Here is a 16869-nt window from a genome sequence, read left to right as displayed (position 1 = left end):
CAGTGACCACACAGTAAACATCCTCAAAAAAATTCCTGCACTAAGATATCATAGCACGAAAATTGCTACCATATGTTGCACACAACCCACTAGAGGACATCACAAAAAAAACCTAAGTAACCACACAGTTACATCCTCAAAAGTTCCCTGGACTACAATGTCATAGCACTAAAATTGCTATCATATGCTGCACACAAACCTCATTAGGACATCACAAAAAAATCCTATGTGACCACAGAGTAACATCCTCAAGAAAATCACTGCATTAGGATGTCATACCACAAAAATTGCTATCATATGATGCACAAAAAACACATGAAACATCACACAATCCTAACTGCCAACACAGTAACATCCTAAAAAATCAAATGCACTAGGATGTTGCCCAGAAAATCACATCCTCAACAAAAATCCACTGCATTAGGATGTCATACCACAAAAATTGCTATCATATGATGCACAAAAAACACATGAAACATCACACAAATCCTAACTGCCCACACAGTAACATCCTAAGAAAACAAAATGCACTAGGATGTTGCCCAGAAATCACGAGTACCTTACTGTGGCGAAGACAGAGGAAATCGCGTCGAGCGTGTTGTCGGAGAGAGGACGATGTACTAGACCACTTGCGCAAGCACGAAGAGTAGATCGACGGAGAAGGATGTCACCTGACAAAAACAGATGTGAAAAACAAAGCAGAAACGAAGATCCGGGCACTGATGCGGGATGAGCAAAGGGAGTGGAGCGCAAAACCAACCTAGGACGAAATCAGACTACGGCGAGTAATAAACCGTCCACGGCGACTCCGGCGACCACTCCTATCGGCCAGAAACGAGAACCACGGCGAAGTATGGCACCCCCCCTGAGAACCCGAGGAGAGAAATTAGAAGCAAGGAAAAGGTGCGCGACGGTGCGGAAGAGCAATCGAAGTAGGCGTAGGCTGACCTGATGCGAAAAATAGTCTCCGGCGAGTAAGATCCGTCGCCGGCGACCGCAATCGCCGGATTTGGGGACGAGGCGGAGCACCAGGACGACCGCATCCGAGGACGGAGGAAGACGAAATGAACTCGCTCCCGACAGGCCTCAATTAATTTCGAAAAAAAAAATTTGATGCTACGGGCACGCGACGACAGAGACTGCACGTGGGTCCCCACCAGGTGCGCGTTGCGGAAAGCTCTGGACCATCGGATGCCAATCGCGTGGCCAGGAGCGCGAACTGACGTTAAGATACAGTCAGATCAGCTTAGAGATAGATTTTCCGCCTTTGGAAAGATGAAAGTCGCTTTCTACACTTACAAAATCCGCCTTCTGAAACCAAGAAACATCCACTTCTTCCACTGGGTCAGCCTCCTGCTCGTGCGGTTCCACCACTTCTCCATTTCCACATTCCACTCCCACGGACATGTGGGCCCTCAACATGAAGGCCGGCGGGCCGTGCCTGACGCCGACTCGCCCCGCCCCGGCGACTCGGGCTGGGGCTCCCCTCGCCGCCGCCGCCGGCAAGACGGGCCCGTGGTCCTCGTGCCGGAGGCGTGGCCCGGCGGTAAGGCCGCTCGTGGCGGTGCGTGCGTCGGGGAGGAGAGGCATCCACGGGGCCGGCGGCAGCGAGGACGAGGAAGCCAAGAGCAAGGCGTCGTCGTCAGGTGAGGATCTCTCCGTTGAGTATCTGATGTTCTCGATGCGAACTGGCGCAGCTAGAGCCGGAATTGTGTGGTCTTCGCGCGATTAGGATGTGGAAACGATCGAACCATTTTCGTACGAGTAGATTTTTTGCGGTTGGGGGTTTCAAGTCGATTTTTCGACAGGTGCCAATTGTGCATGCTGGCGTTGGTTTTGGTGAATTTGACCGACAAGAGAGAGGTGGAGATTTGGGTCTAGCTGGCAGAATTGGATGATTAGGCACTGGCTATTGTTGATACTAGTGGCTTCAGATGGAAATTCCTAATGAGTGTTAAGTTTTGCGTAGTGGATGAACCTTGTAATCATGATGCTTCCCTAGGGGTGATTTCGTCTTTACAGTTGTGGAATTGAGCTAGTAGTTGCGTGATATAATTTGGATGGATTTCCCCCAATTGCGAAGTTATAATGTGTGTTTACTTCGATAGACTGGCCTGGGCTACTTTGATTGAATATAATGGGAGAACATCATCAGGTGCTAAGTTTCAAGTGAAACCAGTGGATAGGGGAACTTCAGGTTCTCTAGTATCGCCTATATAAATCAGTGTTTATTCATGGTGTGATATATTTATGTTGTAGTGAAAAGCGTGAACCAGAACGATTACCTGGTCTCAGTTGTGTGACTTCTTCATGCAGGAAGTGGTGATGCATCTGTTCCAACAGGAGACAGCTCTGATGGATTGAACGAACCACCAGATGAATCAAATTCCACTGAGCCTATTAATATTTCAAACAGCAATTACTGGAGAGATGTCAGAGCAAACCTTGTGCGACGGGAACAGGTGAGGGCGGCACATCTGTAGCGACAATCCGTAGTGCACATACCTTTTATTTAGGTTCTAATTATCTACAGTTTGACATGCATTTAGGTCATCTAGAAATTCATTATCAATTCCTGACATTACATATCTGTCAAGAAATTGGTAATAATGCATCAATCTTAGCTAGTTTCACTGGTTGTATATGATAATGTATAAATATATTATGGCTGCTGCTAATGCTATAGTGTTTTTTTAAAACAAGCTAATGCTATAGTGATATACTATAGCATATTCAAAAGAAGATACAAGTGCACAATGTCTCCAATGGGGTGTTACATTAGAACATGACTTATCGTACGGAGTAGAAATTTATGATTTCCCTTATTTCTTGATATTTTGGCATTCAAATGTAGGCTCCAAAAAACTCTCCGTGCAAAAAATGTTAATAGCATTCTGCAAATGAATCCTCTCTGGTACCTTATGCAGTTCTCTGTACATCAAAATTTTCATTAGATTAGCTGTTGTTTCTCAAACCTTGTTACATTGTAAATATTCCTTCAGGTGAGTTCTGAATTGTTATTAGCACAGAGCTAAAGTTCTTCAAAAGAAACGAGAAGCAAAGCTAGTACTTTCTAACCAACTTTGGTTATATCATAGTATTTGTCCATTTCTTTTCTGCTTTACCATTTTAAATCCTTGGATCAGGAGCTATTGATAGATCCAAGTGTTCCTGGAGAGTCGAAGGCATCTTCTGAAGAATCAGTACACCAGCTCCCTCAAAAATGGGCTCACCCTATTACAATGCCGGAGGCAGGGTGTGTCTTGGTAGCTACGGAGGTGCTCGATGACGACAGCATCTTCGAAAGAACCGTTATTCTCCTGCTCAGACTTGGGACAAGAGGTACCTTTGATGGCCCATTTGGAGTCATCCTGAACCGTCCACTTTATACAAAGATCAAGAATGTGAATCCATCATCATTCCGAGACCAAACAACCCCTTTCGGGGACTGCGCCCTCTTCTTCGGAGGCCCCGTTGACATGAGCATGTTCTTGGTACGTACCAAAGACAGCTCACGCCTCAAGGGGTTTGAGGAGGTGATACCAGGCATCTGCTTCGGCTTTCGAACTGAGCTGGAGAAGGCCGGTGTTCTGATGAAGAGCGGTGCGATTAGAACCGAGGACCTGAGATTCTTTGTGGGGCATGCAGCCTGGGATTATGAACAGCTGTTAAGCGAGATCAGGGCGGGATACTGGGCTGTTGCTTCCTGTAGCACAGAGCTCATCAGTGATGCGGTGTCAACCGATCCTTCTTGCCTCTGGACCGAGATACTGCAGCTGATGGGAGGGGATTACTCTGAGCTCAGCCAGAAACCGAAGCAGGACAGCGCGTAGATGTTGCTCCATGCACAACTGCAACAGGCAGTGCTGTTGCCAACCTGTACATAATTGCAAACAATGTACATCTCAAATGGAACTCGTTTATGGTGTAAATGTATGGTTTGTTCTTACTTAAATAATCTGCAGATGATAGTAGTACTGTATAGGCAGGTCTAAAAGCAATTTTTGGATACAGTTGAAGCTGTAGTACCAGTTTCTAAATTCTTCGCCGTGAGCTCTTGCCTCTTGGACAGTCCATGGAAGGCATTCTTGCAGTTGCCAGATCCTTTGTACTTACTGTGGGTCAGATGGATTAGTAGTTTAGTACTCAAGCATGACCTACTTTTTCCCACTCTCCACTGTGGCACGGTCCAAATCCATGAGCATTTCATGGACTGGAATAACCTTGGTTTCTGGAACCTTCTGCTGTGTCAAACAGAAGGTCAAAGGATATGTCATTTTTGGCTGGCAAGACTACATTCAGCAGAGATAAAAGGTTAACAGTTTTCTGGTCAACTTTGGTTAGACTGATAAATTAACTAATCCACTGAACCTATGCATCTAATGAGTGACTCCGCGTGCGTCTGGTTCATGAACTTGCTGACTCCCAGCGAGCCTGTGAAAAGACTGTAGTACTCCGGAACAGGGAGATGAAAAGGATCATCTGTACGTGGGGCAGTTCCATTTGGAGGGCCAAGTTTGAGATACTCCATCCGTTCAAGGAAGGTTGTAAAAGATTTGTCAAAATTTAAATGTATCTAGACACTACATAGCATCTACATACATCTAAATATTAACAAATCTCAGACAATCTTCATGGAACAGATGGAGTAGAACCATGGGCTTCAGAACCGGGAGTTGGTGTAATACAGGCGTGATAATTTTCCACCTAAGTGCTCATGTATCATGATCCCTTTTCTTTTCAGCTTAGCAGGTTACATATACTGCCTATCTTAAACTAAAATGTGACACTTATTTTGAAAGGGGGGAGTAATATACCAGAGAGGGAACAGCAGGTCCACACATTTTCTTTTCTAGTGCATGTCCTTGTAGGAAATGATCATGCTGGATGGAGCACTGAACACTCCACTCCCTGTTTTAATTTCTTTTATTTACGGTCATTTCAAGTTGGAACGGAAAAACATGTGTGAACACGCATTGACCTGCACACCACCACAGATGCACACCACATGGACACAACCGCATGCTCTGTAATCCCTAATCACACGCTGCAAGTTTTAACGCCATTGACCATGTGTTACATGCGTATGGCAAGATCTTCTTCGGGCACTACTCCGGTCAAGTAGTCAATATGCGAGTGCACTTCATCCCACTGCTTTCCTCTAGCTCTACGTAAAGGGTCATGTGGATATTTTTCGGAATGCCAATATTCAGCAAGTATTTGCCCCTGCACCTTATTATTGCATTATTGTATGATGCACTTGCGAGCTTTCAAAAAATGTGAAATAAATCATGGACATTGGTACGATGTACGTGCACATTTACAAAAGTTTGATTAAAATATGACCATATGTGATTTGTGCAAAAAAAGAAAAAGGCTAAGTGAGTATCATGCCCTCGTGTTATTCACACATAATTTTTTTGTGCAGGCCACAAATTGTGATATTCTGGGACCAGAATTGTAGATTCACTAGATACAACATAAACAATGGTCATCAATTATTTCAATTTTTTTTGAATACTTGGAAATGCGACATGCGACATAGGGTGTGGGGCCCAACTAGTTGCAAACTTTAGTCTCCTTGTTTATCGAGCCTCTCGCATGTGTCTTAAGCGACTTTCGTTGGCCCACATTTTCAAATATCTGATGAAAACCCATCCTCAATGAAACACATGGACACCAAGTTATGGACCTTGGGATCAAAATATGTTTAGACAAGATCATTATATCTTGTTTATCATATATTGTTGGTGTATTTAGAACCCTCTAATTTGTTGAAATCAACCCACAATCCACCTCCCATCCTTCCATTTTACCACATATCAATCCGTCCGGCTCTTGACCATGTTGGGTGTTTTTCGCGCGTTCGTGTTTTTTCTACAATTTGCCAAAGCCAGGTAGTATGGCTAAGAGACCTTGGCAAATGCGCGTGAATGGTACATTCTTTGATTTGGTGGTGATACTCCGACTTCTAGCCTCTGGTTGAAAACCCAGGTCATTCACACGTACTATCAAACTCGGTGATGGCGAACACGTCGTTTCCACCATGCATGTTAGGGATGGTGTGGTGACCCTGCATACCACTGCATGTTGTAGTATGCCAGTCGTTGATATAACATTCACGAAGTACCATTCCGCAAATATTACATCCCTCAAAGTAGTACAACAGAACATAGCAGGTACATAACTCATTCATTTATTATTACAAACATAATACACATATCGTCTCGGAGCTCATCTTGGGTCCTAAGAGGAATACTCCTGGGTTCGAGGCGAACCCAACTTAGCTTACAATATAGAAGTCTCATTAAGTTATACATCTATTCTCTCGAGCAGCTAAGTATTAAGAGTTCGGGCTGCTCGGCTACTACTACTACTCGATGCTTCTAGGCTTGATCTCCTCCGGAAGCCTCCCCGGTTCCGTAGACTATGAGGTAGTCTACACCTTCAATACCTCCAGAGAGGTCTGGTTCTTCATAGCCGATGATCTCGGCTCCTTCAGGGTTGTCGTAGTCCTCCTCCAGACGATTCAGACAATCTAAGCAAGGGATTTAAGAGTGGGATGAGTACGAGCGTACTCAACAAGTTCATTATAGATAAGAGGTGTTTAATGCACTAGCTATGATATTAGACCAGAAAGTCTAATACCAATGCAGGTTTTGATAAACATTTCTTCAAGAGATTGCTTTTATTTCAAAGAGCTATGTCCGTCAGCCTTCACCGGTTTACTAGAACTTCATGGAGCTCCTTTCCGGCCGCGTTCGCAGTTCCATATCCCGAACGAGGAGTGACAGGTCACGGTTCTTTACACTCTGCAGAGGTGTGTTGCTTTACCCATAAGAGATCTTAACCTTGGTGCCAACCGGGCAGCTTTCCCGTCCACACTTCCTATGGTGTGAGGCCTGGTATAAGGTCATAGCCAATCATATTCCTCCGCTACCTCGCACACCCACCCTTTGTTGCAAAACCCCGACCACAGGTCCTCGCCGGTCCCATTATTCCCGTAATTTCAGGGTGGACCCCGACCACGACAACAGTTCTGGGCTCTACCATAAACTCCTTCGCCGACAGCTGCAACCCATCATAGACCGCATTACCGTGGGGAATTAGAATGGGATCCCCACCCTCCGGTTGTTCTCGCAAGATACAACTGCTACGGTAAGCGCATCCGTTGATGTACAAGAGGTGGAAATACGATTGACTATTCCGTCCCACTCCATATCTTATGGTTAACACGGGTATTACGGCACAAGAATCACTGGACGACATTTGTTGTTTAATCCTAGATGGATATAAACCCTTGCAATGGAACCTCCACCATTTCAACACAATCCATGGTTCCATTGCCCACCACATAGTCATATTCATAGTTATGAAAATAGTGGTTTTGGTTTTTATGCAATAGCGATAACCATAGTACTTTGCAAGTAATTTGATAAAGATACTCAAATGACATGAGCAAGTGATGAACTTGCCTGAACACTGCAAAGTTTTGCAGTTGGATGGTGTGGACTGACCCTTGTCCTCTGTTTCTGAAAAATAGCATCATTGTCCGATAAGGGCAATGGTTAAAGAAGCAATTATGCATGATTCCAGTTTTAGGGTTTGTTCCCCCCTTCCGATGTCGTTATTATTTCATGGGAGAGGTTAATACTAAGAATAATTTGGGGATACTTTATTTAAAGTAGAATACAACCTTGAAATGTTGTCAAGGTGTTTTTAAAGTCCATATGCATTAATGGACTTATTTTCATTATTGAAAATAAAATGAGTGATTTAAATGATTATTTAAATCATCAAATTAAGACTTATTCTTATTTTTCTTCAAAAATTCCCTTTGACATTTTATTCAGATAGAGAATTTTATGCTGATCAATTTTCATATTTTTAATTATTTTTTTAGAGCTTTTAAACATTTTCTATTTATTTTCCAAGTTTCTGGTTTATTTAAAAATGTGAAATTTCTATTTTGCCCCTGGGCCCACCTGTCAGGGTGACCCAGCGGGTTAACCCTAACCCGAGCAACTTGGGCTCGGTTGGTCGCACCGACCCCTTTCTTCCCCACGCGGTCGCGAACCCTAACCCCTTCGAGCTCTGGTGATCCTCGTGTCGCCGCCCCCCTTCGCCGAATTACTCCGGCCATCTCCGGCCAACTCCGGCGACGAGATGCGGCGGATCTGAACCGTCTCACGACGGCACATCAGGTCCACCGGCTCGATCTGGACCTCGTCTTCTCCTTCGTCTGCTCCCATCGCGTTCGCCCGCACGGTGATGCGTTGCTCACCGGCGCTTCTGGTGTCGTGACGCCGCCGTGGATGTTGCCGTGGCGGTGCTGGGGCGCTCTTGCTCGGCGACGCCAGGCTAGGTGCGGCTTGGCGCTGCCGTGGGTGGCCTGTGCCGCTGTGCCGCCATGGCACGTCGGGTGCTCCGCTCCAGGTACACGCCTCCATTATTCCCCTCCTTCTTCCTTCTCTGCGCTCTGCTCCAGTGATTGGCCTGCCTCTCCCCATGGAGATGCTGTGTCGTGCGCCACTGCTATGCGTATGCTGCTTGCTGTGCTGCTACTGCCATGCTTGCTTGTCTTGCCGCCATCGCCATGCTTGCCGGGCCGTGCTCTTACCGCGTGCTTCTTAGCTACTTCTGTTCATGGTGATCTCCTACTGTGGCCCTCCTGTAATTGCTCATGAGCATCCAATGATGCCCATGGTCTACTGGCTTGCTAGTGGCCCTACTGGCCTTGGCCAGTGTTACCTAGGCCGTGCTAGTGCTTGCTGTTCTTACTGAATTCCTGTTATGTGCCTCATTCTAGTTGCTACACTTGCCATAGTTCAAATGTATTCATGTGTGATACCCTGGCTAGTTTACAGTGTGCCATTTCTTGCAATTATGCAAGTGCCAGAGCCATGGTGGCTTATTCTGGTGCTCAGATGTATGATTGTGCTCAATTGAGCATCACTGTGGCTTAATAGTGTGATTAAATAAGGATTCGATATGTGCCTTGCTTGTGCATCTTGATCCAGTGGCTCATCATGCCTTTGATGTGCTCTGGATGCAATCATGGATTGATATTTACTTATCTGTGAAGCATCTGTTGATTATCTGTGATTTGTATTCATATAATTCCAGTGTGGTGCCTGTGAGTAATTCTAGCATGCCTTGGCATGCTTTAACAGGCTCTGGTGATCAATTGATCACCACTTGCTTGTTGATTGCATGCTTGCTAGCTGCCTGTGCTTATCTGGTGCTCCTCTCGGTGTGCATGTGACACACATATCTGTGCTGGTGTGTGATGTGGTTGGCTCAAGCAATTGCTGTTGCTTGCAGTGATCAATTGGATCCACTGCAAAGCTCTGGTGTGTTGATTTCTTGAATATTCATTTATCTGTGTTGTCTTGCTTGGCTAAGTGGATAAATGATGTGAACTGCTTGCAGTGGTGATCATCTTACAGTTAATTAAATTGAGCTAGAGGGATGCCAACATCTGTTGGGTACCCTAGCTCCCTTTTGAACCCATCTGGGTAATGATATTTGTGCATGGCTTATCTGTGGGATTTTGTGAAGTGGTTGAGGTGGCCCTGACAGCCATGCTTTGCTGTTAGGGTAGCTCCCACCTTGGTTGGCTTGCTGTGATTTGGTGAATCTCTCACTGGAAGAAACCATGTTGGTTTTCCAGTTACCTTTGCTGTTGACAACAAAAATAGACATAATCTGTCTAATGTCTGATGGCTTGCTAGGCTTTAGGTGCTAGATGATTTTGAATGGCTAGTTAGGGATTAATCCAGGTTGGATTTCTCTGGTATGTCATCTTGTTGACATGCCAGTGTTCCCTTGGTAATTTCCCTCTTACTGTTCTCTAATTTGCTTGCACCAAAAGGCTTAGTAGCCAGATGATGATACAAACAGGGTACTCACTCCCTTTTGCTTGTGTGTGTTTGATGCACATACTTATTTATGAGCAAGACAGATGCTTGCTCATGATTCTTGTGTATACCTCACTCCAGCTCCTAGATTGAGTTGTTGATGTAGAGGATTTCTTCTGATTGGTTGGTTTGATTCAGGGATGAGCTGGTGCTTGTCCTGCTCCTCCTTGTGAGCTTGTGATCTTGGTTTAATTTCTGGTGATTGTGGAGTGGATGAGACAGCTTTAGCTGTTCATCTGTTCTTGGTGTTCTTGAGCTGTTCTTGCTAGCTAGTCACTTACTCTACTGCCTGTCGATGGATGAAGCAAATGGCTAGGGTTTTGGCTGTGAAAAGCTTATATGTGGCCAGCCATTGCTTCCCTAGTCGACAACTGAGCCTGGCATGTGTTGGTGACTCCTCTCTTGCTGTGTGTGTGTACTGCATGCACACATGCTGTGTGTGCAGCCTGTGTGTGTGAATGTACCAAGCTTGGGACTTGGTCCATTTGGTGGATCAGCTCGGCAGAACTTGGTATTATCCACCATTTCCATTTCTTTCTAACCTGCCACTTGGCATAACTTGATTTTGCTTTGGTTTATGCAGGGATCAATCTGATGATCCAGATGGATATGAAGATCATCCAATCCAAGTTCAAGTGAAGATTTCTTTGTAGTATTTAGGATAGAATCATTCTCTTGTAATTTTCCTTATTTTCTTTCTTCCATTTTGTCAATTTATGTAATGTGTTGTAATATTTCATATTACTATTCTGGATATTGTAAATGACATTGTATTATGTGTGATAATCAATAAAGCTCCCATTTTCCTTAATGAGCTTTATATAATTGTTGTATTAATTATATTCTTGATTATTTATAATTATTTCTTGAATTAACTCAAGTTTGAATTATGGATTATCCATTTGATGTTTGAATTTGAAATTCAAATTCAAATTTGGTTTGAATTCAATCATACAACTTAATTTAGAATTCAATCATGCAACTTAAGATTTCAATGCAATATCTCTTCTCTCTTCTCAAAACCCTAATTTAGATAAGTAGGAACAAGTTCATCGCACTCTCGAAACCCTAACCCTGTAGGATGTCGAGAGAGAAACCTGTTCCCCTTCGATGCAGTTTTGTTTTAAAAATGCGAAATTTCCCCGTAATTTACAATGCAATGCACATCCCTTTCTAAAATCTACCCCTCGATCGTCTCTAAACCTGGGACATTACAGCCTTTCCCCCTTAAAGAAAACTTCGTCCCGAAGTTGTGGTTGTAATACCTGAAGAGTTCGGGATATGTTTTCCTCAGGTCTTCCTCCTTTTCCCAGGTGGCTTCCCTCTCGGGATGATGCTTCCATTGTATCTTGCAGTATTTTATGGCTCGATTCCTGAGTTGTTTCCAGTTCTCCTCGAGAATCTTCGCTGGCTTCTCGATGTAGGTCAAATCTGGTTGTAACTCGAGCTCTTCATGTGATACTGGTTCATCTGGGGTCTTTAAACACTTTCTGAGTTGCGATACATGGAATACGTTGTGAACCTGAGATAACCTTCCCGGTAGTTCCAATTCAAAGGCTAATCCTCGGTTTTGACTCAGAATCTTGAAAGGTCCGATGTACCTCGGGCTTAACTTTCCCTTTACTCCAAATCTCTGAAGTCCTTTCATCGGGCTCACCTTGAGGTATACCATGTCTCCAACTTGTGGCTCCCATGTTCTTCTCTTTTGATCGGCATAACTCTTCTGTCGGCTCTGGGCTATCTTGAGCCTATCTCTTATAATGTCAATAATTTGTTGCTTTTCCTTGACATAATCAGGATTAAACTCCTTGCTTGCTCCAACTTCATACCAGCATAAGGGTGATCTACACTTCCTTCCATACAAAGCTTCGAACGGTGCCATCTTGATGCTACTTTGATAGCTGTTGTTGTATGAAAACTCTGCTAGTGGTAAATGCTCCTCCCATGATCCTCCGAAGTCTAGGGCACAAGCCCTAAGCATATCCTCTAGGATCTGGTTAGTTCTCTCGGTTTGTCCACCTGTCTGAGGATGATAGGCGGTACTATAATCCAACTTAGATCCTAAAGCTTCATGTAGTTGCTTCCAAAATGCTGACGTGAACACGGATCCTCGATCCGACACGATCTTCTTGGGCACTCCATGTTTACTCACGATCTCTTTGATGTAAAGATCGATGAGTTTCTCTCCTTTATCCTGCTGATTTACCGCTAAGAAGTGTGCACTTTTCGTCAACCGGTCCACGATTACCCATATCATGTCCTTCTTTTTATTGGTCATGGGTAGTCCGGTGATGAAATCCATTCCTATCTCCTCCCATTTCCATTCTGGAATGGGTAAAGGTTGTAACTTCCCTGCCGAACTCTGGTGTTTAGCTTTCACCCTTTGGCAGGTATGGCACTCTGCCACATACTGTGCTATTTCTCTCTTCATGTTGTTCCACCAGAATAGCTCTTTTAGATCCATGTACATCTTTGTACTTCCCGGATGTATGGAATATGGTGTTTGATGGGCTTCCCGGAGTATTACTTCCTTGATTTCAGCAATATCAGGAACACAAATCCTCTTTTGGAACCATAATGATCCCGATTCTCCTCGATGAAATTCTGATGGTCTTCCTTCATCTATCCTTCTCATCTCCTCCACGATGAATGGATCGTCCAACTGACCCATCATTATCTCATTCTTCAGGTTGACATTTAGCTCATCGGCTACTTGTAAAGCCGTTAGTCCTTCATGAGCTTCTTTCTCCCAAAGTTGTATCTGGGCTTGACTTATTTCCTTCCTCAACTCCGGTGATAACTCTTGTTCCACTCCTCCGGTGCTCTTCCTACTCAAGGCATCTGCTACAACATTGGCCTTTCCTGGAGTATAATTGATGGTCAAATCATAATCCTTGATCAGTTCAAGCCATCTTTTCTGCCTCATATTGAGTTCCTTCTGAGTGAAGAAGTACTTGAGACTCTTGTGATCCGTATAGAGCTCACACTTGGCTCCAAAGAGAAAATGTCTCCATGTTTTAAGTGCAAATACAACTGCTACTAATTCCAAGTCATGTGTTGGATAGTTCACTTCATGAGGTCTGAGTTGCCTCGATCCATAAGATATTACTTTCCGATCTTGCATGAGTACGCAACCCAATCCATGCTTGGATGCGTCACAGTACACGGTGTAATCCTTGCCAACTTCAGGAACTGCTAACACCGGTGCCGTGGTAAGTTTCTCTTTCAGAGTTTGAAAACTCTTCTCACACTCCTCTGACCACACGAATGGTGTGTTCTTCCTTAACAGCTTCTTCATTGGTCCTGCTATCTTGGAGAATCCTTCAATGAATCTCCGATAGTATCCTGCCATTCCTAGGAATCCTCGGATTTCCTTGACAGTCTTGGGTGCTTCCCATTCTAGAACTGCTGCTACCTTACTCGGGTTAACAGCTATTCCATCTTTGCTAATGACATGACCCAGAAATTCCACTTGATCTAGCCAAAATTCACACTTGCTAAACTTGGCATAGAGTTGATGTTCTCTTAGTGTTTGCAACACTAACCTCAGATGTTCATCATGTTCGGCTTTGTCTTTGGAATAGATCAAGATATCATCAATGAATACGATGACAAACTTGTCTAGATATGGCATGAAAATCTTATTCATGAGATTCATGAAAATTGCTGGGGCATTGGTTAATCCAAAAGGCACTACAAGGTATTCATGATGTCCATACCTTGAGACAAAGGCTGTTTTCGGAACATCTTCCTTCTTGATCTTAATCTGATGATAACCGGATCTTAGATCAATTTTGGAAAAGACTCCCGCGCCTCTAACTTGATCGAATAGATCTTGTATTCTTGGAAGTGGATACTTGTTCTTGATTGTGACATTGTTCAAATTTCTGTAGTCTCCGCACATCCTTCTACCTCCATCTCTTTTATCTACGAAGATCACAGGTGATCCCCATGGTGAAACACTTTCTTGTATGAATCCTTTTTGTTCCAAGTCATCCAATTGCTCCTTAAGTTCTTTCAACTCCTTAGGCCCCATCTTATATGGTGCTTTAGCAATCGGAGCTGTTCCTGGAATTAGGTCGATAGTGAATTCTATCTCCCTATCTGGTGGCATTCCAGGTAATTCCTTAGGAAACACATCCTGGAATTCATTTACTACAGGTATATCTTCCAATTTCACCTCCTTCATGCTGTTCAGCTGTAGCTCGACTTCTATCTGGGTATGCTTGTCTCCTTGGTAGATCATTCTACTTCCATCGGGGCTTTTCAAAGACAGAGTCTTGTTCACACAGTCGATCAGTGCTCCATTAGCTTCTAACCAGTTCATACCAAGGATGACATCAATGTCCTTCATTGGTAAAATGAATAGGTCTGCGTCGAACTCGCATTTATTGATCATGATGACTTGTTTTTGTTTGGTATGGGTTACTACTATCATTCCCCCCGCGGAAAGTATAGTTATGGGTGTATCTAACTTAGTGCAACTAATCCCATGTTTGATAATGAATTGCTGAGAAATGAATGATGTAGTTGCACCAGTATCAAAAAGTACTTTGCCAGGATGAGTGAGTATCTGGAGCGTACCTATCACTGCCTGATCGGAGTTGACCACCTCCTCCAGGCTGGTGCAGTTCAATTTGCCGAAGGGTTTCTTGTTCTTCCAATTCCCTCCATTGTTTCCTCCACGGCTTCCTCCTCCTCTTGACTGACCTCCTCCAGTATTTCTTTTGGGGCAGTCCTTCAGCATGTGGCCCTCCTGACGACAACCAAAGCATATGATCCTTGGCTTCTTGCAATCCTTGGCAAAATGTCCTGTGAATCCACAGCTTCTGCAAACTATTTGATTTGCAGTCTGAAATGCTTGGTTCTTCCTGCTACCGTAGTAGTTGCTGTTGTTGTTGTTGTTGTTGTTGTTGTTGTATCTTGGCTTGAAACTCAAGCTGGTATTGGGCTTGTTACTGACAAACCTCTTAGGCTCAAACTTGGCCTTCTTCCTCTTCTCCTCTTGCAGCTGTTTAAAGTCATCTTCAAGAGTGATGGCTGCATCCACCAACTCTTGGAACTCAGTCGCTCTCATCATACGGAGTTGTACCTTGAACTGGGGACTTAACCCCCGCAAGAACCTCTTCTTTTTCTTGTCCTCGGTGTTGACTTCTTCAACAGCGTACCGGGACAGCTTTGAGAATTCCCTGACATAAGTCAGGATGGCCTTATCCTTCTGCTCGAGACTTTCAAATTCTCGACGCTTCAGTTCCACAATGCTTTCAGGAACATTGGATTCCCTGAACTTCCTCGCAAACTCCTCCCAGGTAAACACTTTTCCAGCCGGATAAATGGCTACGATGTTGTCCCACCATGATGCGGCGGGTCCACACAACAAGTGTGTAGCATAACGAACCTTCTCCTGGTCGTTGCAACCAACAGTATTGAGCTTTCGCTCGGTGTCCATAAGCCAATCCTCCGCGTCCATTGGCTCGGGCGCGTATGCGAAAGATATAGGCTTGGTGTTCTGGAAGTCTGATAAAGTGACTCCCTGATTCTCGGGTCTCTCCACCCTGTTCTGTTGCAGCAGCTCCTGGAAGAATTTATTCTGCTGCTCCAACGTGATACGTTGCCTCTCTTCCATCATCTGCATATACTGAACGAAGTTCTGCTGCGTCATGGGTGGTGGTGGTGGAAACTGATTCCTAGCTGCTTCGTCAGCCTCTTCCTTTTGCTTCGCCTCGCGCTCCATGCGCTGTGCTTCTGTCTCCTCTCCTACCGGTCCCGACATAACCCCCTAGTTCTGCAACACAAGATGATACTCATAATTACTCCATGCGCAAGTTTTCTGAGCTCAACTTTGTGCACAGAACTAGTCACGCAATGGAAATCAAGAAGCAAATCCAAATCATACAAAACATATACCATGTATATACATACTTAAGTGGTCTTATTACAATACTCAAGTCGATGTGAGTATGCAAACTCACTTATTAAAGTATATGTACAATTTTCTACAAATATTACACACTACAATACACGTGGTACTTGTGTATTGTAGTCCCGCCTTCCTTGGTGGACTCTAGTCGATCTTCACTCCCGGTACATCCCAGGCTTCCATCCGGTCGAACGTGTCGTCCTCCTGATAGAACCTGGAACATAAGGTTTCCCCGTCGGCTGGTAGTCGGAATCAGATGATGATCCTAGGGAGAAATCAGTGTTCACAAACTGGTCATTCAGTGCATCATAGTCCACCCATCGGGTGTACTCCCCTGTAGCTCCACCATAGGTGTTTCCAACATTCGTATCCGACTCAACCTGTGTCGGATACCCTCCATCTTCTTCCCCATTCCACGGATAGCTCTGGTGCTGGGTCGTGGCGTCCTCATTCATCTCCCCGTCATAATACACTGAAGTACTATGAGTTCCAGTATCAGACCCCCAACGCCAACCCGTGGAGTTTTCTATAGGAGTCTCGGAACGCTGATTGTTTTCGGATTCCTCTCCACCCTCATATCCCCTATAGGAACTACTGAGATAGTTCCCAGGTGTAACGGGTGTAGTTTCACGCTCAAGAGGATCAATACTAATGTAGTCACCAGCTGAATAAACTGGTGTGTGAACCACATCCTCCATGGTTTCCTTCCCCTTGGTCTCCTACTTGGGTTCAGTGAACTCCTCTAGCATTGTATCAATTTGTAACACCCCAAATTTCAATAAAAAAAAAGTTAGAGAATTCCAGAAAGCAAAATTTCAAACCAACAAAAACTTTTTAATTTGCATATAGTACCATGCATAGGACTTGTGCATTTGAGTGATATGCCATGATGATTGTTCTTACTTGTATTTGAGATGCTCTAAAACCCTAAGGTGATCATATTAAGATCACCAACCAAATACACCAAAGAGGAAGAAAATCCATAAAATGAAAAACCCTAAAAACCCTAACATATGCCCTATGGCATTT

The 16869-nt window shown here is 44.3% G+C and overlaps 1 protein-coding gene across 1 annotated transcript; it reads left to right on the top strand.

Moving 5' to 3' along the window:
- Positions 1 to 1346: 1346 nt before the first annotated feature.
- Positions 1347 to 4043, top strand: LOC127313320 (uncharacterized). Its single transcript, XM_051343862.2, has 3 exons — positions 1347 to 1646; positions 2317 to 2462; positions 3147 to 4043. Exons 1-3 carry the CDS (start codon positions 1406 to 1408, stop codon positions 3831 to 3833), a joined length of 1074 nt encoding a protein of 357 aa, XP_051199822.1. The 5' UTR covers positions 1347 to 1405; the 3' UTR covers positions 3834 to 4043.
- Positions 4044 to 16869: the final 12826 nt, after the last annotated feature.

Source organism: Lolium perenne, chromosome 1, assembly GCF_019359855.2.
Source record: "Lolium perenne isolate Kyuss_39 chromosome 1, Kyuss_2.0, whole genome shotgun sequence".
In the NCBI taxonomy this organism is placed as follows: Eukaryota; Viridiplantae; Streptophyta; class Magnoliopsida; order Poales; family Poaceae; genus Lolium; species Lolium perenne.
This window is presented reverse-complemented; position numbering and strand designations above follow the sequence as displayed.